The sequence below is a fragment of the Cryptomeria japonica genome, chromosome 5 (genome assembly GCF_030272615.1).
Source record: "Cryptomeria japonica chromosome 5, Sugi_1.0, whole genome shotgun sequence".
Taxonomy (NCBI): Eukaryota; Viridiplantae; Streptophyta; class Pinopsida; order Cupressales; family Cupressaceae; genus Cryptomeria; species Cryptomeria japonica.
This window is the reverse complement of record NC_081409.1, coordinates 783,721,821-783,745,559: the sequence shown is the minus strand read 5'-3', so window position 1 is coordinate 783,745,559 and position 23,739 is coordinate 783,721,821. Positions and strand designations below refer to the sequence as shown.

General features: G+C 37.5%; 1 protein-coding gene across 3 annotated transcripts in view; it reads left to right on the top strand.

Annotated features, from left to right (window-relative positions):
• LOC131049172 (bifunctional riboflavin biosynthesis protein RIBA 1, chloroplastic) overlaps window positions 1–23,739 on the top strand; it is a 53,594-nt gene that overhangs the window by 18,020 nt on the left and 11,835 nt on the right. For all 3 annotated transcript variants that reach the window (XM_057983205.2, XM_057983208.2, XM_057983207.2), the window contains exons 3-7: window positions 9,972–10,144; window positions 10,256–10,380; window positions 10,846–11,067; window positions 11,183–11,505; window positions 12,346–12,475. In XM_057983205.2, coding sequence (XP_057839188.2) covers window positions 9,972–10,144; window positions 10,256–10,380; window positions 10,846–11,067; window positions 11,183–11,505; window positions 12,346–12,475 — 973 coding nt within the window. The remainder of the gene's footprint in view (window positions 1–9,971; window positions 10,145–10,255; window positions 10,381–10,845; window positions 11,068–11,182; window positions 11,506–12,345; window positions 12,476–23,739) is intronic.

Genomic DNA, 23,739 nt, shown 5'->3' with positions numbered 1-23,739 from the left:
TATTTATTAATTAATAAAAATCAAGAGGAGCGCTTAGATAGGGAGGTCGGCCTTTATTATTTAATTAAAAATCGTTTAAAATTGCTTTATTTCACAAAAGTCGGCCTTAGGGTGAATGATGAGAGGCGCTTATATAAGGGAGGTGAAAGATTTTTATTTTCACATTATCATTTTTATCATCTCAAGTGCGATTTAAGGAAGACAAAGGGAGAAGTGCGAAGTTGTGTTCAAGGAGGTACGAATTTATATCCAAAGGAAGGCGTTAGTACTATCCAAGGAAGTACGAACTTGTCCAAGGCATTGGAGATCACGTCAAAGACATATCAAAGATGGCGAAATTGCTAACTTGAAGAGGGAATCACGTCCAAGACTTGAAGGGTGGCGAAGTTGATAAGAGGAACGTTCTTTTGAAGATCACATCAAGACCATCTTATTTCAAATTTTGCCTAGGCGATTTTATTCATTTTGCATTTTAGAGTTAGCTCTCAAGTAAGGTATGGCAAGATCTCTTGTTTTAATTTCGAATTTTGATTGTCATTGCCTTAATTTTGAATTTTGAAATTTTGTTTTTCCTTAGCTCAATCGTTTTTTTTAGGAAATGATTAATAAAGGACTTATCATTAAGTTTCCTAAAAAATTGCTCTCTAATTTATGTTATGTATTGCAAAATCATGGTACTAATTTTGAAATGTTGTGTAGGCATCAAATGGAGGTCTCTTCAAGGAAAATCAAGCCGGATCCAGGACGGTCTTCGCCGGGACGGTCTTAGCCAGGACATGGACGACCTTCTTTGGACTAACATCATCAAGGGCAATCCAGCGTTCCAAGGCGAGGTACATCATCTTCCTGCACATCAAGGACGCAAGGAGTTAGAACAAGGGCTCGTTGAAGAAGCAAAATAGATCCAGAGGAATTAATTAAAGCAAGTTTCTCAACAATATCAAGATGAATATCCACCAAGTTCCAAGTGTCAAATGAGGTGGCGTCCTAGTCATCATTTCTCCAATCAGTGAAGTCCATCTCAGCATGTCCAGATTCAATGTACTTAACTCATGGAAGGTGGCACAAACTCCGATGTACCTACCCCGGCTATCCATTGGTCGATTTTTCTAAAAGGGACATGTGTCCAAGCAATACAATTATTTCATTGGTCAAGCATTAAATGTTATGTAATGGTTGTAACAAACCCTAATTAGGGTTTTCATTGTAAAATCTTGGCCATTGATCTTGAATTGATCTAAGCCATCAAATTGTATTGTGGGCACTATATAAGCCCAGGCATTTCATTTTGTAAGAGGGAATTTTTTAGAAGATTAGAGAGAGTTGTAAATAGTTGGAAGAGTTAGAATATAGTTGATAGAATAGCAATTAGAGTAGAATAGGAGGACAAGGCAAGAAATTGTTGCCATTGATTGTAAACAAACTCCATTTTCATTGAAGTAATGGTGAAATATGTCGTTTTCTTGCAATTTGCATGGTTTCTTGTTGAAGTCTTCAATCTTAGATGGTAGATAATTAGATGAATGGAGGAAATGTGATTGATTGATGGTGGAATTCGTACATCCATACTACTAGCAGTTTGTTGATTGCAGACTTGCCTTGCGTAGTCAACTGGAATCATTCAGCTTAAGCTCAATTTCAATTTGTCGCCTCTTCATTGATATGCATCAACTTGGATGGTATCTATGCCTGCGGTGATGATTTGAACATCATAAAGCTCCCTTAGAAGATCGCACTAGTCTTGTGTAGATGTTCCATTGATGTCAAAGCAAGATCTAGTTAGAGTTTTGTCAAAAATCAAATCATTGCTCCTACATTCTTAGTATTAGGATTAGATCCTCTCTTCGCCCTTCCTTTTTCATTTTTTCAAATCTAAGTTAGTAAGAGCCTGTGTCCAGCAAAGCAGATCGGAAGTTCAATGTAAGTCCCCTTGTGATTCCAGCAAATCACATCATACCACTGGAGCTTGTCCACACGTGGAGACCCCACTAAAAGAACCTTGGAGTCTACCTAACTGATCCTTTACGCGAATCTTCAGCAGTTAGAGACTATTTTCTCAAGAGAGGATAAGATGCCTTTAGGTATTTTATTCTGTGTATGATTGTGTACAAAATACACGTCAACAGTACCCTTCTGGAGCCTCATTAATTTCTTTAACCATTTGTTGCCAATATGGTGAGCGAATAACATTGAAAGCCAATCCATTCACGTAGAGACATCTTGTTATGTGTTGATGTGCAATCTTTAGAGACTTGTTTTTGAAAGGCTATTTCCAACGGTTCCTTTGATCTCTTATGCATAAAGGCCACACGTTGTTCTTTAAGTGTAGCCAAAAATGTGTGGCTCTCTATAGGATGAAGATTATAACTTTGGTGGTGGGGGCTTCATTCCTTGAGATCCTTTCTTTAACAAAGGGTGATTTGATTTGTGGCTTGCTACTTGATTTGGATTTTTTCTCATTAATAAATTCTGTGAATTGTGCTTCTGGAATAGGTACACTATTTTTGCCTAGGCAAGCGTTGATGCCTAGTCTAGAGATATGGCACAAATGGCTTTTCATCCAACTGTATGAGTTTGAATACCTAACATGTAATGTCCCCACTTTGAGATACAATTTAATGATAAATGATAATAATAAAATTAAAATTAAAATATAAAAGAATACAATTAAATATAATTAAATTGTAATTAAGTTACTGAATGGTCAAAGACATGAAATGAAAAGTTGTGACTCCCTCAAACATGAGATATAAAAGGGAGGAGAGAACCTCATTTGAGGGGATAATTTGGGGAATCAGAAGTGCAGATCTGATATAAATAAGAAGTGCAGATCTGAATGTGAAAGGTTGTGTTCCAGGTAATGAAGAGTTGCACTCTTTCAAAGGGTGCTAATGGTGGAAAGGGTGTGTCTCTTGCCGAAGGGGCATACATGATGAAGAGGTGTGACCTCTCCCTCACATTGGAGGATATAAAAAGGAGAAAGTCTCATTTGACGAGGACATCCAAGGGATATCAGTTTGAAGAATAATTTATTATTCTTAAAGGGCAGCAATGAAGAGTGATGACTCATTTCTTATGAAGAGGTGTGACTTCCCACAAATGAAGATATAATGAAGAGATTAACTCAATTGAGAAGGGGGAATTGGAGGAACCATCCATAAGATCAAAGAAGACAAGAAAGTCAATGGGTCAATATCTAATATCAGAATTAATAAGGGTGAAAATTAGCAGACTTTGATATTTACAAGGGCAAGATTCAGGGCAATCCCAAAAGTGGACATTACATAACATTACAAACACTGCAAATTCAAATATGACCCCCACCACCTAGAAGCTGTTGTACCATATACATATTTCCAAAGGGGAGCATTTGGGTTTGTTTTGAAGTGGGGTTGGCTCATAGAGCTAGAACTGGTTGCCATTCTAATACCTTTGAGAACAAATTCAATAAACAACACATTCGTAGAATTGAAACAGATGAAAACAAAAAATATATTTACAACTTAATTCATTTTAAAAAATTAAGCATGTTTTATGGATTCATAGAAGAGTGAAAACGAAACAAAAACTTAAAGCAAAACAAGAGAGTTCATTTGTTTAAAAAATTAAAAAAAATAAAAATCTAAAACTTGAAAAACTATCTCTTTTGCTAAAATCTTCCTCTATGATCTCGGCGACAAATAGACTCTTGCAAATGCATAGGAATAAAAATCCAACCACTTTGAAACGTTAACCAAGCAATCTTCAATTCTATTCATTCAATGGCAAACAAGAATGAAAGTTTAGCAAGGATGAATGATAATTTTTGTTTTTCATTCACAATAAGAGAAATGACTTTGTTTTTGCCTTTAAAAATTATAGTGTACTAGAATCCACATTGTAGGGTTTCGTGGGGTATTTTTGGGTCTTTGATCAATTATAAAGTCAAAATATAAGATTTTTTTTGTAAGTAGTAGTAAATTTTCTGCTTGGGCATGAAAAGCCTCTAAATTCTTTGCAGGTTTGCTTGGGTTCATCCTGGATGGACCCATAGGCTGGGGATGGAACTCTAGATGGCCCCCAGGTTGGACCAGAGCCAAATTGATAGGCCCTAGGGCTCAAACTAGTAACCCAGCCTTATTCTTAAGAGGAGATTTGAATCCACTAACCATCAGTGGGAATTGTAAATACAAAAACAATCTTATAGTGCCTTTAGGTTATTGCAGTCTTTAAATATTTTAAGAATTTGATACCCTTTGCCATTTGCTCTATTATGAGAAAATTCGTCATTGTTTCAGTGTAAGGCAAATATATGACAATGTATTCATGAGCCATTTCCCTGACTTTTTTCATTATAATGAACATGTATATATAGTTTGAGTTGAGCACTTTGTCTATTATAAAAACTGCCAGGGATACACAAGGACATGTCCTAACTTCCATAGGGATGTCCTCTGGCCATCTTATGTGCACGGAGAAATCAGGGACGCCAACTGATTAGGCTGGGTGTTCAGGGATGATTGCTGAGATGTGTGGCAACTTCTATGACATCCTTTGACCATCTTGGGGATAGCCAGGAATCCCCTGTTTTTCTTTGAAAAACCAGTCAGCTTTCCCAGAAAAACAGAAAGCAAAGGTGTTGGGTTCTACAATCTCTTCCAGAACCTTTATGACACCCTAAACGCTTAGTCCTACAATAAAACCAGTCAGTTTTTTGAAGAAACAAAAAAAGGGGTGGGAGTCTGTTGTGACGTATTCACACATCGCCCCATTACAAATGGGGACCCCTGCTTTTTACTTTCTAGGGTTTGTTTTTCTGGGTTTCTAGAGTTTTGTCTATTAGCCTTTGCTTTTCGAGTGTCGCCAGGGGGATCACTAGGATGGCAGGCTCTGCTTGAGCCGAGGTGAGTCTTTGGGGCCCCAGAATTAGGGTTTCTTTGAAAGTCTTCCTTAGGGCCTGGTTTTGCTCTTGTTGCTAATTGTGTCTTGCTTGGCGAGTGAGTATCATTCTTGAAGGTCTGAGCTAGGTCAAGTTGGTGAGTGATGAAGTCTGGAATGTCATCCTGATCTTCAAATGCCCTGAAATTTGGCTAAGTCTGGAATGTCCTAATCCTGAAATTTGGCTAAGTCTGGAATGTCCTGATCCTGAAATTTGACTAAGTCTGGAAAACTGAAGAATCCTCCAAAAACTAGATTTTGCAATATAACTCCTGGAGGTTTGAAACCACTCTCAAACATCCTGACAATATATATGGAATATAACTTAAAGTATAAGTGACATTTCCTTCTTATACTTAAATGTTATATTCCATAAAATGATCCTGATGGAGAGACCAAAATGTCAAATTTCGCTCCTGACCCTTCCAAAGGGTCCAGAGCGAAATTCTCCATAAGACATTCTACTTTGACCAAAACCTAGAACTAACGCATTCCCAGGTTTGAATGAAGGTAAAAACACTAGTTTGAATGAAGAAATGTGAAAATGAAGTCAGGATCTTGGCCAAGATTAGGAATTTCGCTCTTGACGCTTCCAAAGGGTTCAGAGCGAAAATCCTTGTGCACCTCAATTTATCACTTGTCAAGACCAATTTCATAGTTCCTTAGGCATGTTTGGGGGTGTCTTGACATGTTCTAACCTTAGGAGGTGAGTACAGGTGGATGAGGTGAAGATCTTAGCCAAGAATGTGAATTTCACTCTTGACCCATCCAAAGGGTCCAGAGCGAAATTCCTAAAAACCTTTATTTTCTTTGCAAGATCAAGTCAAACTTGGGTTTCTATAACTTGGATGTGAGAGGAGAAGTGTTTTCTTGCCTTTTAAGGTGGATTCAAAGTTGAAATGATGGAGGAGTGAGCCTAAAACAAGATTTTCGCTCCTAACCCTTCCAAATGGTCCAGAGCGAATTTTCTCTAAATCACCTTTTTTCCCAATTTTGTGCCAAGCCAAGTGCTGACTAAGGCGAGTTTTGATGGGAGAGGTCCTCAGGAATGACTTTGACTTAGCAATGATTATCAAATTTGAAGGAATTGAGCCAAAAAGTGATTTTCGCTCCTGACCCTTCCAAAGGGTCCAAAGCTCCTGACCCTTCCAAAGGGTCCAGAGCGAAAATCTTAAAGCCACCTATTTTCCTTGCAAGTCTAGTCAAACGTTAGGTTTTCATGGCTTGGATGGGTGAGAGGAGACATGTTCTTGCCTTTTGAAGTTAATTGGTGTTGAAAAATGATGGAAATTAGCCCAAACCAAGATTTTCGCTCCTGACCCTTCCAAAGGGTCCAGAGCGAAAATTCTAAAACCCATCATTTTCTCCAAAATTTGTGCCAAGCCAAGCCTAGACCTAGGTAAGATAAGCCCTTAAGATTGCCCTTGAATGGATTTTGGCCACCAAAAATGTAGATTTTGAGCTAAGACAAGGATTTCGCTCCTGACCCTTCCAAAGGGTCTAGAGTGAAATCCTAGAGAGGTCCTGTCCCTGACCATGATTTTGAGCGAATTTTCCCTTTTAGGCCTTCCGAGGATCAAGCAAATGTTGTCAAGTTGAGAGATAGATCCAATTGAGGGATTCAAGGGGAGACAAAGTGAGAAGAAAGGAATTGAGTAAGGGAAGACAAGCTAGGAATGAATTTCGCTCCTGACCCTTCCAAAGGGTCCAAAGCGAAATTCTTCAAATCAACTATTTTTTCCCTTGTATGAGGCCAAGGCTTTGATTGTTAGGGCGTGGTTGAGGATGGAAGGATGTTATTTAGCCTTGCAAGATAGATTGGAATGAAGAAGATGAAGGATCAAGCTTAAAACTTGAATTTCGCTCCTAACCCTTCCAAAGGGTCCAGGGCGAAATTCACAAAATGTCCTTTTTCCTTCAAGATTGAGCTAAGCCAAGATGGTGAGCAAGGCAAATTGGACCTAAAGATGGCCATAGGCATGTGTTTCAATAGGTTTTGAGTCCAAGAGGTAAGGATTTTGAGCTAAAGAGTGGATTTCGCTCCTGACCCTTCCAAAGGGTCCAGAGCGAAATTCTCAAAATCACCTAGTTTGCCCATGAGGAAGGTCAAGTTGTGGATTCCTAGCCTTTGGTGAGGAGAAGGAAAGCTAGTGTGTGCTTTCCTTGGAAGGCATTTTGGAGTAGAGACATGATGGAATTTGTCCAAAGATGCAAAATTCGCTCCTGACCCTTCTAGAGGGTCTAGGGCGAAATCCTTTGAAACTACTATTTTTCACCTTGTTTGGGGTCAGGCGAGGAGCTAATTGTGAGGTAATGTTGAAAAGAGGTCTAAATTGGCTAGGAATGCAAAATTCGTGCCTGACCCTTCCAGAGGGTCTAGGGCGAAATTCTTATGGAGCCTGTCCCTGGGGAGAATCTTGAGCAAGCTTCATTTTAATATCTTCTTGTTGATGATCTAAGGTAGAAAATGCTATGTTGAAATAAATTTATTATGTGTCCTTGATCATCTTTTGGTTTGTCTTGCAATTAAAAGAAGACCAGGCCAAGACAAGGACGACCTTCTCCAGTCCAGCATCAACAAGGACGGCCTTCTCCAGTCCAGCATCAACAAGGACGACCTTCTCCAGTCCAACATCAACAAGGATGGCCTTCTCCAGTCCAACATCAATAAGGACGGCCTTCTCCGGTCCAGCGTCATCAGGGACGACCTCTTCCAGTCCAGCATTTGAAGGAAAGGTACACCATCCATCCTGCACATCAAAGACAAAGGAGGTTAAAGCAAGGGTTCGTTGAAGAAGCAGACAGTTTCAGAAGAGTTAATTAAAGTTAGCTTCTCAGCATCATCAAATTGAGCATCTACCAAGTTACAAGTGTCAGACAAGGTGGCATCCCAGTCATCACTCCTCCAGTCGGATTGGTCCACCTCAGCGTGTCTAGATTCAATGTACCTGACTCATTGGAGATGGCACAAACTTTGATGTACCTACCCCGGTTATCCATTGGTCGAATATTCCAGAGAAAACATGTGTCCAAATAATGCAATTATTTCATTGGTCAGAATTGAGTTGGTTGTAACAAACCCTAATTAGGGTTTTCATTGTAAAATCTCGGCCATTGATCTAAAATTGATCTGAGCCATTGAATTGTATTGAGAGCGCTATATAAGCCCTGGCTCCTCATTTGTAAAGGCTAAGAGTTAGTCATTAATAGTTAGAAGGTGAATAGTTAGGTCATAGAGGTTAGAATAGCTAATGATTAATAGCAAATAGAATAGCAGTTAGAGTAGAATAGGAGGACAAGGCAAGAAATTGTTGCCATTGATTGTAAATAAACTCCATTTTCATTGAAGTTATGGTGAAGTGTGTCGTTTCTTGCAATATGCAGGGTTTCTTGTTGAATCTTCAATTCTAGATGGTAGATGATTAGATTGAATGAAGAAAATTGTTGAATGCACCTATGTGGAATCCGTCTAATCCAAACCACTAGCCTCTTGCTGATGGTAAGTGCACCTTGCATGGTCAACTAGAATAAAATGAGCTTAATCTTAAGTCGTTACACGTCTGTTGTTCATGCATTATCTTGAATGGTGATCAGTGTCTGATGGTGTACGATTTGAACGTATTGGAAGCACCCCTTAGAAGATCGCATTGAGCTGATGTCGAATTGTTCAAGCCTGATGGTGAGACCCAGCCTAGTAGGACTCCGCCTAGTCATTCATCCATCTTCTCGCATTCTAGGTGGTAGAGTAGACTTCCTGAACCCTGCATCTTTTGCCATTTGTTTGTCTTCCAGTTAGTAAATAGGACTTGTGATTCCAACAAATCAAACGTTCAGGTCATCGAGTGTAAGTCCCCTTGTGATTCCAGCAAAATCACATCATACCACAAAGAGCTTATCCACGAGTAGACATCCTACATAACAGGAACCTTGAAGCTTCTTTGATTGATCCTTTTGCGATATCTTCAGCATTCGGGAGCTTTATTCAAGAGAGGATAAGGTAGCTTTAGGTATTTTATTCTGTGTTTGGTCGTGTACAAAATACACATCAACAGAGTCCTACAATTTCTCCCATGTCCTTTATGACACTCTAAAGATACTCTATGTAACTCAATCACCCACTTGCATTGCCACTCACACTTATGAGAATCATTTTTACACTTGCAGCTGTGAATTTGAAGGGGAAGCAAAGAAGAGGAAGGGACTATGCATGGTTCATAATTAATCACCCTCGAATCTTCATACTATTCATACAAGTGAAACTCATGGCTTGAAGGAATAATTCAAAACATTGCCTGCTTGATGCAAAATATGATAATTTTCTACAAAATCTACAAGTATCCCCAAAGGCACTCCAGGGAAGTTGGATACAACAGTTTCCTCGACATGTTTTGATGCTGTCCAAATAGTGTGCCTTTGGTATTATGTGCTCACACCTCTTATTCTCATTGTGTTATAAACTCGGAAACATGTTGATCTTATGTTAATCAAAAGAATGGTGTGGATTGTTGTGTAGTGTTCTGTTGTTTAGTTGTATGAAGTAACATATTGGGCACATAATATGTTCAATACTTCTAGTTCTATTTCTTCTGCCAAAATTGGGACTATTGTAGTTAATTAGTATACCTTCATTCATGTTCTCAACCATTCTCTATAAACATACTATGTTCTTTTTGAGCTTGACATTGTTTTTATCTACTTTATCCAAATGTAATAATTTGGTAACAATTAAAGCTTATATATTTGAATCTCTCTATTTAAATAATTTATACACTGCAGTCCCCTGCTATTCCTCAAAACTGACCACCTCGATGTCGCTATTATACTGTGGAATGTGACTCTTAACCCATCTTATATTTGAGGCTGGTTGGAGCTTTTGTCAAAACTACTCTATATTCAGTATTTAATTATTCAAATTCTCTTTGGTCCTTAGTCTCAGTATGTCATTTAATTTTTCATGGTTATTTATTTGAAGCTTTCAGTGATGCATCTGTCAGGAGTAAGTGGTCCCTGTAAATGAGAATGCTGTAGATTGACATCTTTCTGTTGTGTTTCAGTGAGAAAAACACTTGTGCTGCCTTTCGAGGATTGCGGTCTATTGAGCAGTTCACTTTGCAAAATACTTTTTTAAAATCATCTGTTGTTCTGAAGAAGAATGCATCATTTCTAAAATGTAGATGTGTGATGGGAAGTGGATCTTTGCAAAACACTGGAGGGGTTGACGAGGCAGGTATTCAAATGGGAAATTTGGTCATGCCTAGTGGTGTTAGTGTGATTGGTCTAGGGAAAGCTTTTGTTACATCAACTAAGTTCGACACTGACACAATTGCATTCGATACAGTGGATGCAGAAATCACCCAGCCTACAGATCAAATTTTTGTTAGTGAAGATGATGGTGATCTTGACTGCCCGTCAAAGGGATTTTGCTCCATCCCTGAGGCAATTGAAGCTGTTAGACAAGGGAAGGTCAGTTTCCCAACCCTCATTATACAGGGCTTTATATTGTGAACCCTAACTTCAAATTGTCCCTATTGGTATTTTTCTTCTGCAGGTTTAAGAAAACTATTATTACACTTGTGTCATAGGATAATTTTTAATAATTCAATTTGATTATTGGATTGATCATAATATCAGCTCTTCTATGCATCTGATGATTGCATTACCTTGATTTTTAGAAGATGTTGAGAACTTGAGAGTGTAGTAAAAATTGCAATCTTTGTTTCTCCAGTTTAGATCTCAATTCAGTACTTGCAATGTTCTTTATATAGATAAGAAAAGGAAAAAATTCTATCTGAAATTGGATTGTACCTACATGAACTGAAACTTGGATCCCATTAATTTTATAATTTTTATTTAGTCAAACATCAGATTGTATAGCCATTTCCAAGATTGCTATAACTCATAATTTCTTCTTGATATATGCTTCTGCAGCTTGTTATTGCAGTGGATGATGAAGACAGGGAGAATGAAGGTGATCTTATTATGGCAGCATCCGCAGCAACCCCTGAAGCGTTGGCCTTCATTGTGAAGCATGGAACTGGAATTGTTTGTGTTGCAATGAAGGAAGAAGATCTAAACAGGATCGGCCTGCCCCTAATGGTACCAGAAAAAGAAAACGACGAGAAACTTCTAACTGCATTTACATTAACTGTGGTATGTAGTGTAATTTCTTGTGTCTCTTTTTTTATAAAAATTGCTCTTTCCTTGATTTTCTTTCTTCCAATGCAAATTTGAAGGATTATTAATGTAAACCTTATCTGAATATCAGGATGCAAAAGTAGGCACATCCACAGGTGTATCAGCAGCAGATAGGGCAAATACAATACAGGCACTTGCATCTGCAGATTCAAAACCTAGTGATTTTAGGAGGCCTGGTCATATATTCCCTCTAAAATACAGAGAAGGTGGAGTACTAAAGAGAGCTGGTCATACTGAAGCTTCTGTGGATCTTGCAATACTAGCAGGATTGCGTCCGGCTGCAGTGCTTTGTGAAATTGTTGATGATGATGGTTCAATGGCACGCTTACCAAGGTTACAAGAGTTTGCCAAGGAGCATCATCTACCCCTCATAACTATTGCAGACCTTGTTAGGTACTAACACTCCTCTTTGCTTGTTTGCTTTAGTGACAATGGTCACTGATTCCCTTGTTAGCATGTTTTGGTTTACATCCCTGTCATAATGGTAATAGTTTAATGGGTGGATTTCCTGCTAACAAGTTTCAGTTTATAATATTCTTTTGCGAATGTTGCTAAAGAGAAGGTGATAAAGCTTAACTATATGATAAGTTGGTCAGGTTTTTAGTTCAATTAAAGGAAAGAATAATTTCACTGTAAAAATATTAGCAAGAGAACCTCGTTGATGGAAATTTACTTTACAAATTAATTTGAATCCAGTGAATTTCTGTAAGTCTACTTCATAAGTATTAAGGCATGTATACTTCCTAGCAATTTTGTGAATACTTGAAGTTTTTTACATGAAACAATGTTTACTTTCTCTTTATTGTCTCACTGGATAAAATAGCTTATGTTGCAGATACAAGAGGAAACAGGATGTTTTGGTTTACATCCTTGCATTAATGGTAATAGTTTAATAGGTGGATTTTTGGCCAACAAGTTTCAGTTTATAATATTCTTTTGCCAGCAACGTTGTTGCTAAAGAGAGGGTGATAAAGCTTAACTATATGATAAATTGGTCGGCTTTTTAGTTTGACTAAAGGAAAAAATAATTTCAGTGTAAAAATATTAGCAAGAGAACCTCGTGGATGGAAATTTTGACTTTACAAATTAATTTGAATCCATTAAATTTCTGTAAGTCTACTTCATAAGGCATGGATACTTCCTAACAATTTTGTGAATACTTGAAGTTCTTGACATGAAATAATGTTTGCTTTCTCTTTATTGTCTCGCTGGATAAAATTGCTTATATTGCAGATACAAGAGGAAACGGGATAAGTTGGTTGAACGAAGTGCTATTGCTAGGCTGCCTACAATGTGGGGACCATTTCAGGTGTACTGTTACCGTTCAAAGTTGGATGGTATTGAGCATGTTGCCATGGTTAAGGTGAGAGCCTGCATATATTCAATTATGATTTGAAATACCCTTTGCCATGTTTTAGTAATGTGTATGGCAAGTTGAAAATTTTCTATAATAGATGTTATGCACTTTTTTCTGGTTGATCAATTATTGTTAACAGTAGGTTCCAGTCTTTTAAATCACATTAACAAGAAAATCAACCTCAACGGCCAAGAGTGAATTTATTGACACTCAAGAGACTGAGATCTTTCAAATAGATACATATAATAATACAAATGTTTATTTTTCTTGTCTATTTTCCAGCTGCTGCTAAATACACCGCACTTAAAAACTAAAATATAAGCTTTATTAATAATCTTGATGGATCCACATACCCTGTTCGGCTGTTCCTATGCTCCAAGTTTGGTACAACCTTGGAATATGTTGCCAAAAGCTTGATGAGTTTAGCTCTAAATTTTAAAGCTTTTTGCAATGTTTGATTTTAAGCCCTGGCATTTCCAATCCATCTCTTGCAGATCCATCTACAAGGGAGAAATGTTTCAGTGCTTGCCCCATGAGAATCCATGTCAAGATTTTCAATATGGTATATGTGTTTTTCAGTCCATGGAAATGTTTTGAGTGCGCTTGGATTCAACTGCTTAATTATTTTTGCATCAATGTTTTTGGATCCATCATAGGATGAGGAGAAATCGTGATCACTAAGTGTAATCTGAAACATTGATGGAAAAAAGCTTACACAGTTCAATCCAAAAGCACTCCAAATCATTTCTGATCATATAAACCAATGTTTGTCCAAGTTTTGGGAATGAGATTCAAGGACAAATTATTTTTCTGAATGTTGGGGATGACAGCGGGATGGCTATTAAGATAATTTATAAAAGTTAATTTTTGAATTCTACGTACACAATAAATTAAAATTACTAAAAATAATAAAGACACACTAAAGAAGCTGAAATTTAAAAAACTCGAACATTTAAACACGATCTCATACAATGTCAGGCTGGAATGAATTTAATCACGATGTCATCAAATTTAACTTGCTTGGTTTAAGTATTGAAGATATTGTATAAAAAAAGTGAGTTTGAATTATTCAGCGTGTTGCCTCTGGAAAGTAAAGGATAAGAATCTCTTCTTGACACGTGAGCAGCTTCCCATGCTTTAGTAGTTTAATGTTGACTTAAACTTCATTTAGAGCAAGGCTCTTTGTGGGAATTCCAATAAATCTTTGACCGCCATACGATGAGATTACAAGTTTCTTTTCATTCAGTAGGTTCCCATCTTTCATTAATGGTATGTTAGAAATTAGGATCTTATGTTACTAATCATTATAAACAAAATATAAATTAATTAAAACGAGAATCAGACAAACATAGATTCAACACATTACACAAGATACACATGGGGAAAACCCTTTCAGGTGAAAAACCCCCATAAAGAATCGTTTTATTAAAACTTAAAACACTTATAAAATATAGTCTATTAAAACCTGACTGAACCTAGGGATGTTTCTCCTTACTTCCACATGGTCAATAATACCTTCTCTGCATAGTGATATACCTCACTATAAAACTCCAAATTCATTCATTCTCAAATGAGAGAGAACCTCCTTAAATATAGGAGGAAGGGTGGCAAAATATCTTAAGGGGTATTAGTCACACCTATTCAATAATCCCATTCATAAATAATCAATAATCTAATGGTTTTTAGATTATAATTATTTTAAATGGGATATGTTTAATAAAGCACATAATATATAATATTTTATAACCTTATCTTAGAACAATATATAAATGTTATAAGGGTATGACCCCTAATAACATTATGTTCTAACAGAAGGCATATTAACACATTAAATTCTATATGAGTGCTATAGGCTTATCACAATGTGCACCAGATGTAATATTTATGCATACAAGGGAAGGTTTCTGAAAATACTGCACAAACTTATACACTCCTTGTTTCCTTAACGGTCAAGCATGAACAAGGAAAAATAAAATAGAAGGGAATTACACATCAAATGATTTTCATTTTTATAAATGAGTGGGCTGGGAGGAGTTTCTTTGACTGACCAGTGTTTACTTTGGGAAAATAGATTCATCAAACATTTCTACCAAAATGTCTCGACAACAACTCTTCTAGTGGTTTAAAAGCATAACATTGCCTAATAGTGACTATTATTATCTTACAATAACATTAACCTGTAAATGTAATCTGAATACAAAGTTCTATTTAGTAATCACTTTCCTAAAATTGCAAATCCCACTTGCTTCCTAGAAAGATTTCTCACCCTTCTTGAAGATGTACTAACTGGAACACCAAATCTTGTAGTAAATGTATAGGCAAAGATTTTCTACCATCCTTGAAGGTGTACTTCTCTTTAGGAATAAACAATATGTTACGACAACCCAAAAGGATCCAAATTCACACATAATTTTTTTTTTTTCCAATGCATGAAACATGTTAACAAGTATCCTACAATTAGTGCGGCAATAATTTAACAAGATAATAACTCATAATGTAAATTACATCATAAATGATATAGAAGCTAAACAACTAGCAATACCTGGAAGCATACCTTAAGAGCTGTATGTGTTAATTTTGTAACGTTGGTCGTACTATTTCATGCTTCCGATATATATATATATATATTAATTTGATCACATATACTAATATGTTAATGCTAACTAATGATAAATAAAACCAAAGTTAACTTATTGTGTTTGACCAACGGTTACACTGTTCATGGTATTGGGTGGTAAAGCGATTCTCAAACAAGTCGCACTCCTTCCGATCGGGTAAGTAAACGGTGACTAGTTTATATACTGTGGTGAGAGGTACGTAGGGAAGAGATGTGTCTTCCCACGTGGGAAGACATATCTTTTCACTACGTAACCCCTCATCCACTTATATAGCATGCTTACATTGAGGAGGATGAGCACACTGAAATTGGTAAGTGTGGTGCATCTTTAAAACACGCTATAGCAGATAAAATACAACTTTCAGATCATATCTCCATCTCTTCTATTTTGATCACAAAATTTTGAAAGAACTTAACATTGTATCAGAGTGAAGTTAAGGAAGATCATATTAAAATTCTGTAACGATCTCATAAACTTTCACCAAGCTCTTACTAAGATCACATTCCCATAATCCTAATCGCAACAAGAGTTAGGTTTGAAGATAGATTAGATGGAGCATCAAATTTTGTATCTTGGAAATTCAGGATCATGCTTGTTTTGAAAGAAAATAAAATAGACTCCCATGTCAAAAGTGAAATTCCTGAACCCTCTGATGATACAGAGAAAATTTAGTGGAGCAAGGACAATGAGAAGGCCCTTAAGATAATTGTGGATTCAGTAAGAGACCACATTGTATCAGTTATTTCTAAATATGAGACGACCTTTTAGATGTTCAAAGCACTAGCTGACATTTATGAAATCAACAACACCAGCAGAGCTCTCACCCTAAAGAATCAACTACACCATATAAAGATGAATAAAGGAGAAACAGTTACATCCTATTTCTTGAGGATCACTGAGCTTAGGGATCAACTATTCACTATTGGACATCTAGTAGACAACAAAGAACTTGCTATGATGGCCCTAAATGGACTTCCTACCTCATGGGAATCGTTCATTCAAGGAATCAGTGCTCGTTCTAAATTTCCTAAGTTTGATAGATATAAAACCGATTGCATTCAAGAGGAATCTCCGCTTGTCACAAGAGGAATAAAACAGAACAATGGTAATGAAGACATTCAAGTTCTAAACTCTAATTCCCACAAGAAAGGAAAGAAGAAGAACTTTAAGAGAAAGAGGGACAACAACTCAAATGGGAAGAGGTCTTCAAAGAAGAAGAGAGACATTTCTGAAGTACTATGTTTTAGATGTGACCAATATGGGCACTATGCAATGAAGTGTCCAGACAGGATCAAACAACAAGCTTCAATGGCAGAAATTAAGAAAGGGAGTAATTCCGAGAAGCTAGTCTTCTACTCAACCCTCTCTAGTCAAGTCACCTCTAGTTTCAACACATGGGTGATTGACAGCGGAGCATCTCGACACATCGCTGGATTTCGTGAGCACCTAGATACACTTGTGGAAAGTTCAAATGAAGAAGTGACAATTGGTGATGACTCAAATTATCCAGTTATGGGAATAGGAACCTGCAATATCAACCTAAAGTCAGGCATATCCCTACAGCTGACTGGAGTTCTATTTGTACCTACTATAAATAGAAACCTTGTCTTAGTTTCTGCACTTGAAGATAAGGGTTACAGATTAACCTTTATGGAAGGAAAGGTACTTGCTTGGCCAAAGAACTCCACCATCAAGAAAGCCCACACCATTGGAGTAAGACAAGGGAGCCTCTACAAACTTTGCATCACTCCACCTCTAGCCTTGATTCATGAGACTCCAGATTTGAATGAACTTTGGCACAAAAGATTAGGGCACCTTCATTTCCATGCCCTACCTAAGATAGAGAAGATGGTGATTGGCTTACCCAAGCTAAGTCAAAAATTTGAAGGAGCTTGCAAAGGGTGTGCCTTGGGAAAGAATACTAAAGGGTCTTTTAATTCTAAGAATAGTAAATCAAAAAATGTATTAGAATTAGTTCATTCTGATTTATGTGGACCCATGTCTGTACCCTCATTAGGGGGATTTTTATATTATGTAATATTTGTAGATGATTATTCTAGGAAGACCTGGATATATTTTCTGAGGTACAAAGAGTCTGAAGAAATCCTTTCTAAATTTAAGGAATTCAAAGCTCTTGCAGAAAATATGACAGGTAAGAAAATCATAACCTTAAGAACAGACAATGGGGGGGGATACACTTCTGATATGTTTAAAGATTATTGTATAAATGCTGGGATTAAGAGGGAGTTAACTGTACTTTATAACCCACAACAAAATGGGGTAGCTGAAAGAAAGAATAGGACTATAGTAGAAGCTGCTAGGGCTATGTTGTTTGACCAAAATATAGAAACCTCATTTTGGCCTGAAGCATCTAGGACAGCTGTGTACATTCAAAATTGATGTCCTCATTCTCTTCTTGACAATAAAACCCCTGAAGAAGCCTTTACTGGCAACAAACCTGACATAAGTCATTTCTGGATCTTTGGGTGTCCAGTCTATATTCATGTCCCCAAAGAAAAGAGGTCAAAGTTAGAACCTTCTGGAAAGAAAGGAGTATTTGTTGGGTACAGTGAAACCTCTAAAGCCTACAAAATATACATACCTGGTCAAAGACAAATTGAACTAAGCAGAGATGTCATCTTTGAGGAAGACATAGCATTCAGGAGGTCCAAAAGCTCTAATGAATTAGAACACCAAGATCCTCCTACAAGCTTGGATGAGGATTCCACCCCAGAGATTCAGAGGGAGACCCCTGAAGATGCTGAGCATGAAGTTCAAGGCTTACCTTTAGAAGAAAATTATCCTGAAACTAGGAAGAGACCACTTTGGGCTAAAAAGATTCTTCAAGAAGCTGAAAATTATGTTGCTCCAAAGGGGACCTTCAGAGAAAGTAAGAGACCTAACCTATTTTCCAGTTATACTGCCTCGATGAGTGAGATTATTGATGCAAAACCTTCCTGTGTTGGAGATGCGCTCAAGCATCAAGTTTGGAAAGATGCTATGTTAGAAGAGTATCAGTCAATTCTGAAAAATGATGTCTGGGATATTGTGCCTATGCCTAAAGACAAATCTGTGGTATCTTCTAAATGGCTCTTCAAATTCAAACATGCATCCGATGGCAGCATTGAGAAGCACAAAGAAAGGTTTGTTGCCAGAGGTTTCTCACAAAAAGAAGGTATTGACTATGAAGAGACATTTGCTCCTGTTGCTAGATACACTTCTGTTCAAGCAGTTTTGGCTATTGCAGCATCTAAAGGATGGAAAGTCCATCAAATGGATGTCAAGACTGTTTTTCTGAATGGTAAGATTGAAGAAGAAGTTTATTTGGAGCAACCTGAAGGTTTTGTGATTCATAAGGCTGAATCACATGTTTGCAGATTAAAGAAAGCTCTTTATGGACTGAAACAGGCCCCCAGAGCATGGTATGAAAGAATTGAGCACTATCTCTTGGAATTAGGATTTTTCAAGAATTAAGCAGATCCAAATCTCTACTACAAGGTAATCAATGGTGAATTATTAATTCTTATTCTTTATGTTGATGATTTACTAATCATAGGAGAGGATAATTGTATTTCTCGATGTAAGAAAGAATTAGCCTCCGAGTTTGATATGAAAGATTTAGGAATTCTTCACTACTTCCTTGGATTGGAAGTTTGGCAGCAGGCAAATGGTATAATCCTTAATCAAGGAAAATACACCATTGATATACTCAGGAGATTTAGAATGTTGGATTGTAGATCCATGACCACACCTATGGAGACAAATTTGCACAAGCTAAAGGAAACAATTGTAGAATCAGAGTTTGCAAATCCTACACGTTACAGACAGATTATTGGATCTCTGATGTATTTGGTAAACACAAAACTTGATATATGTTATGCTGTAAATGAACTAAGTCAGTTCATGTGTGACCCCAGGGAAATACATCTTGTTGTTGCAAAGCATATTCTGAGATATCTTCGAGGAACTATTGGTTTAGGTTTGAAATATAAACATGTAGACCTTGACCTACATGGATTCACTGATTCTGATTGGGCTAGAAGCATAGTTGACAGGAAAAGCACATCAGGATGTTGCTTCAGTTTAGGATCAGGAATGATCTCATGGTTATGTAGAAAACAGTCTTCAATTGCTCAGAGTTCTACAGAAGTTGAATACATTGCAGCCTCCATGGGAGCAAGAGAAGCTGTATGGCTCTAGAAATTGCTTGTAGGACTGTTTGGTCAGCCCTTAAATCCTACTGTCATCTACTGTGACAATCAGAGTTGCATCAAGCTTTCAATGAATCCAGTATTTCATGATAGGTCTAAACGCATTGAGATTCCTTATCACTATGTTTGAGATATGGTGGAAAGGAATGTGATCCGACTGAATTATATTAGTACAGGTGATCAGATTGCAGACATTCTTACCAAGCCTCTCTCCAGGATCAAGATTGAACACTTTAGAGATAAACTTGGTGTTGTGACGTTTTCACACATCGCCCCATTGCAAATGGGGACCCATGTTTTTTTTGCTTTTTAGGGTTTGTTCTTTAGGTTTTTTAGGGTTTTGTTAGCTAGCCTTTGCATTTTGAACGTCGCCCAAGGGATCACATGGATAAGTAAGTCCGGCTTGAGTGAGGTCCTGATCCTGAAATTTGGCTAAGTCTGGAATGTCCTGATCCTGAAATTTGACTAAGTCTGGAAACTGAAAAACCTCAAAAAACTAGATTTTGCAATATAACTCCTGGAGGTCTGAAACCACTCTCAAACATCCTGAAAGTATATATGGAATATAACTTAAAGTATAAGAAAGAATAAATATAAGAAAGAAGAAACATAGAGGGGAAATGTCACTAATGTTATATTCCATAAAAATTATCCTGATAGAGAGTGCGAAAAGTCAAATTTCGCTCGTGTCCTTCTCCAAGGGTCCAGAGCGAAAAGCGCTCCTGTCCCTCTCCAAGGGACCAAGGCGAATCGCTCGTGTCCCTCACCAAGGGTCCAGAGCGAAAATGCTTAGTTGAGCCATTCCTGACCTTGTTTGGACGAATCGAGACATCAAAGGCATGGTGAAGGACGAAATGAGCATGATAGAGCATCCAGACTTGATCAAAAACAACGAAATGATGAAGTTTTTGCCTAGAGGGTCAAATTCGCTCCTGTCCCTCACTGAAGGACCAGAGCGAAATTCTTCATAAGGTACGATCTGGGCAAAGATCAAGCAAGTTTTATGTTTGAAGGCAAGAAAGGAGATGAATTGAACCCATTGAAGACAAATTGAAGATTATCAAACGTCAACAAGGGACCCAAATGCCCAAGTTCGCTCCTGTCCCTCTCCAAGGGACCAGAGCGATTTTTGTCTTAGACAAATTTCTTGCCAAGCTACAATGAATTCCAAGGCATGGATGAATGAAAGGGGACATTACGAGACCGTTGAAGATAAATTTGGAAGCTGACGAAGTGTGATGGAGACTACAAATACAAATTCGCTCCTGTCCCTCTCCAAGGGACCAGGGCGATATAATGATTATATTGCCTTTTCCTCCAAGTTCAATCACTCCAAGTCAAGGTGAAGGGTGGCGTGGACGTTTTAAGGCATCTCATTGAAGAACAAAGCATCAAAAATTGCCAAAGATGAAGGATTTGCACCAAGACATCTAATTCGCTCCTGTCCCTCAGGCAGGGACCAGAGCGAAATTCCTATAAAGGCCAGGATTTTGAAAGTTTATCAAGTGTTAAGTGATTAAGGAGAATCAAGGGACTTCATTCTACGCGATGAAAGTGATGGCAAGTTAGAGAACGCAAGCATAAGCTCAAAGTGTTGAAGTTCGCTCCTGTCCCTCTCCAAGGGACCAGAGCGATGTTTATTATATTGGCCAATTCATGCAAAAATCACGTGGGGTCAAGGTTTTGCAAGGTCGTAAGAGGTCCAAGGCATGATTAGAGGGTGATATACAAGGACTTCAAACGTAAAATGATCATCAAAGTGAACACAGAGGCTATATCGCTCCTGTCCCTCTTCAAGGGACCAGGGCGATTTGCTTAGGATCCTTCATTTTTCTTCAAATTCATGCCAAGTCAAGGTTTTTTGGGATTACACAAGGTCTAAGGTGTCATTTGAAGGTGATTTACAAAAGTTCCAAACGTCAAAATGCTATCAATTAAGCCAAGAAGCCTATATCGCTCCTGTCCTTTGGACAAGGACCAAAGCGATTTCTATTAAAACACTCATGCTCCTTCAAAATCAAGACAATGCAAGGGTGGGCAAGATTGAGGACGCCATTTGAAAGATAATGAACGAGGAACAAAGGTTGAAAGGTGGCAAATTCTAGCTAGAACACATGGATCGCTCCTGTCCCTCTCCAAGGGACCAGGGCGATATCACATCTTAAAGACATTCCTTCGCACAAACAAGTCAATCAAACTTGAAGGACCCAGCTAAAATGCCGATTTGAACGTAAGGATCAAGATTTTGGACGTCGAAAATGCAAGGATCAAGACCAAATTGATGGATCGCTCCTGTCCCTCAGTCAGGGACCAGGGCGATGAGGTACGTATTATTTCATTTCCAAAAATTTGGCGCTCAAACACATTTCTTTAAATTTATTTTAAATGCTAAAATCGATGGATTGCAAATTTAATTAAAAATGGCATTTAAAATTTGCGCTTGATATTTATTAATTATTTTTGCCTTTATAAAAATCAAAATTTATTAATTTAAATAATAAAGGCATTTAATAATTAATTATTAATTAATAAAAAATCAAATGGGGCGCTTGATTTAAAATTTGTTTTATTTTACAAGGGTCGGCCTTTTAAGTTTATTTTAAATTTGTCTTATTTACCAAAGTCGGCCTAAGATCAATATGAAGGTAAGCGCCTATAAAGGGAAGGTGGTTTATTCATTTCAAATCATCATTTAACATCCTTCATTAGCATGCGATTTGGAGAAGACAAGGAGGTGCGAAATTGTCATTCAAGAGGAGGGCGCAGACATCATCAAAGGAGTGTGAGCTTAGTTTCAAGTTAGGCGAACTTGCCAAAAGTATTGAAGAACACATCAAGGACTCCAAGGGTGGCGAATTGATAAAGAGGACGTTCATTATCCTTCAAGATCAAGTCAAAGGCTTCTAATTTTGATTTTGCCTAGGCAAATTCCTTGTTTTGCATTCTAGAGTTAGCTCTCAAGTGAGGTATGGCGATATGGATTTATTGTTTTGATTTTGAACGTTGATCGTCATAGCTTAAATTTTGAATTTTGAAATTTTGAATTTCAATAAGCTCAGTCGTTTTTAGGAAATGATTAATAAAGGACTTATCATTAAGTTTCCTAAAATTTGCTCTCTAATTTATGTTATGTATTGCAAAATCATGGTACTAATTTTGAAATGTTGTGTAGGCATCAAATGGAGGTCTCTTCAAGGAAAATCAAGCCGGATCCAGGACGGTCTTCGCCAGGACTGTCTTCGCCAGGACGATCAAGTAAGGACAAGGGCGACCTTTTTTAATCCAGCGTTCCAAGGCGAGGTACATCATCGTCTTGCACATCAAGGACAAAAGGAGTTAGAACAAGAGTTAATTAAAGATAGCCTCTCAACGACATCAAATTGAATATCTAGCAAGCTACAAGTGTTAGATGAGGTGGCATCCCAGTCATCACTCCTCCAGTCAGTGTGGTCCACCTCAGCATGTCCAGATTCAATGTACCTAACTCATGGAAGGTGGCACAAACTCCGATGTACCTACCCCGGCTATCCATTGGTCGATTTTTCTAGAGAGGACATGTGTCCAAGCAATACAATTATTTCATTGGTCAAGCATTAAATGTTATGTAATGGTTGTAACAAACCCTAATTAGGGTTTTCATTGTAAAATCTTGGCCATTGATCTTGAATTGATCTAAGTCATCAAATTGTATTGTGGGTACTATATAAGCCCAGGCATTTCATTTGTAATTTTTTTTTTTAATTAGCAATTGTTGGAGATAGTATGTAAATAGTTAGAATAGTTAGAGAATAGTTGGAAGCAATTAGAGTAGAATAGGAGGACAAGGCAAGAAATTGTTGCCATTGATTGTAAACAAACTCCATTTTCATTGAAGTAATGGTGAAGTGTGTCGTTTCTTGCAATTTGCATGGTTTCTTGTTGAGTCTTCAATCTTAGATGGTAGATGATTAGATGAATGGAGGAAATGTGATTGATTGATGGTGGAATTTGTATATCCATACTACTAGCAGTTTGTTGATTGCAGACTCGCCTTGTGTAGTCAACTGGAATCATTTAGCTTAAGCTCAATTTCGATTTGTCGCTTCTTCATTGATATGCATCAACTTGGATGGTGTCTATGCCTGCGGTGATGATTTGAACATCATAAAGCTTCCCTAGAAGATCGCACTAGCCTTGTGTAGATGTTCCATTGATGTCAAAACAAGATCTAGTTAGAGTTTCATCAAAAATCAAATCATTACTCCTACATTCTTAGTATTAGGATTAGATCTTCTCTTCGCCCTTATCCTTTTTTCCATTTTTCAATTCTAAGTTAGTCAGAGCCTGTGTCCCAGCAAAGCAGATCGGAAGTTCAAACACCAAATGTAAGTCCCCTTGTGATTCCAGCAAATCACATCACACCACGGCGAGCTTATCCACATGTAGAGACCCTACTAAAAGG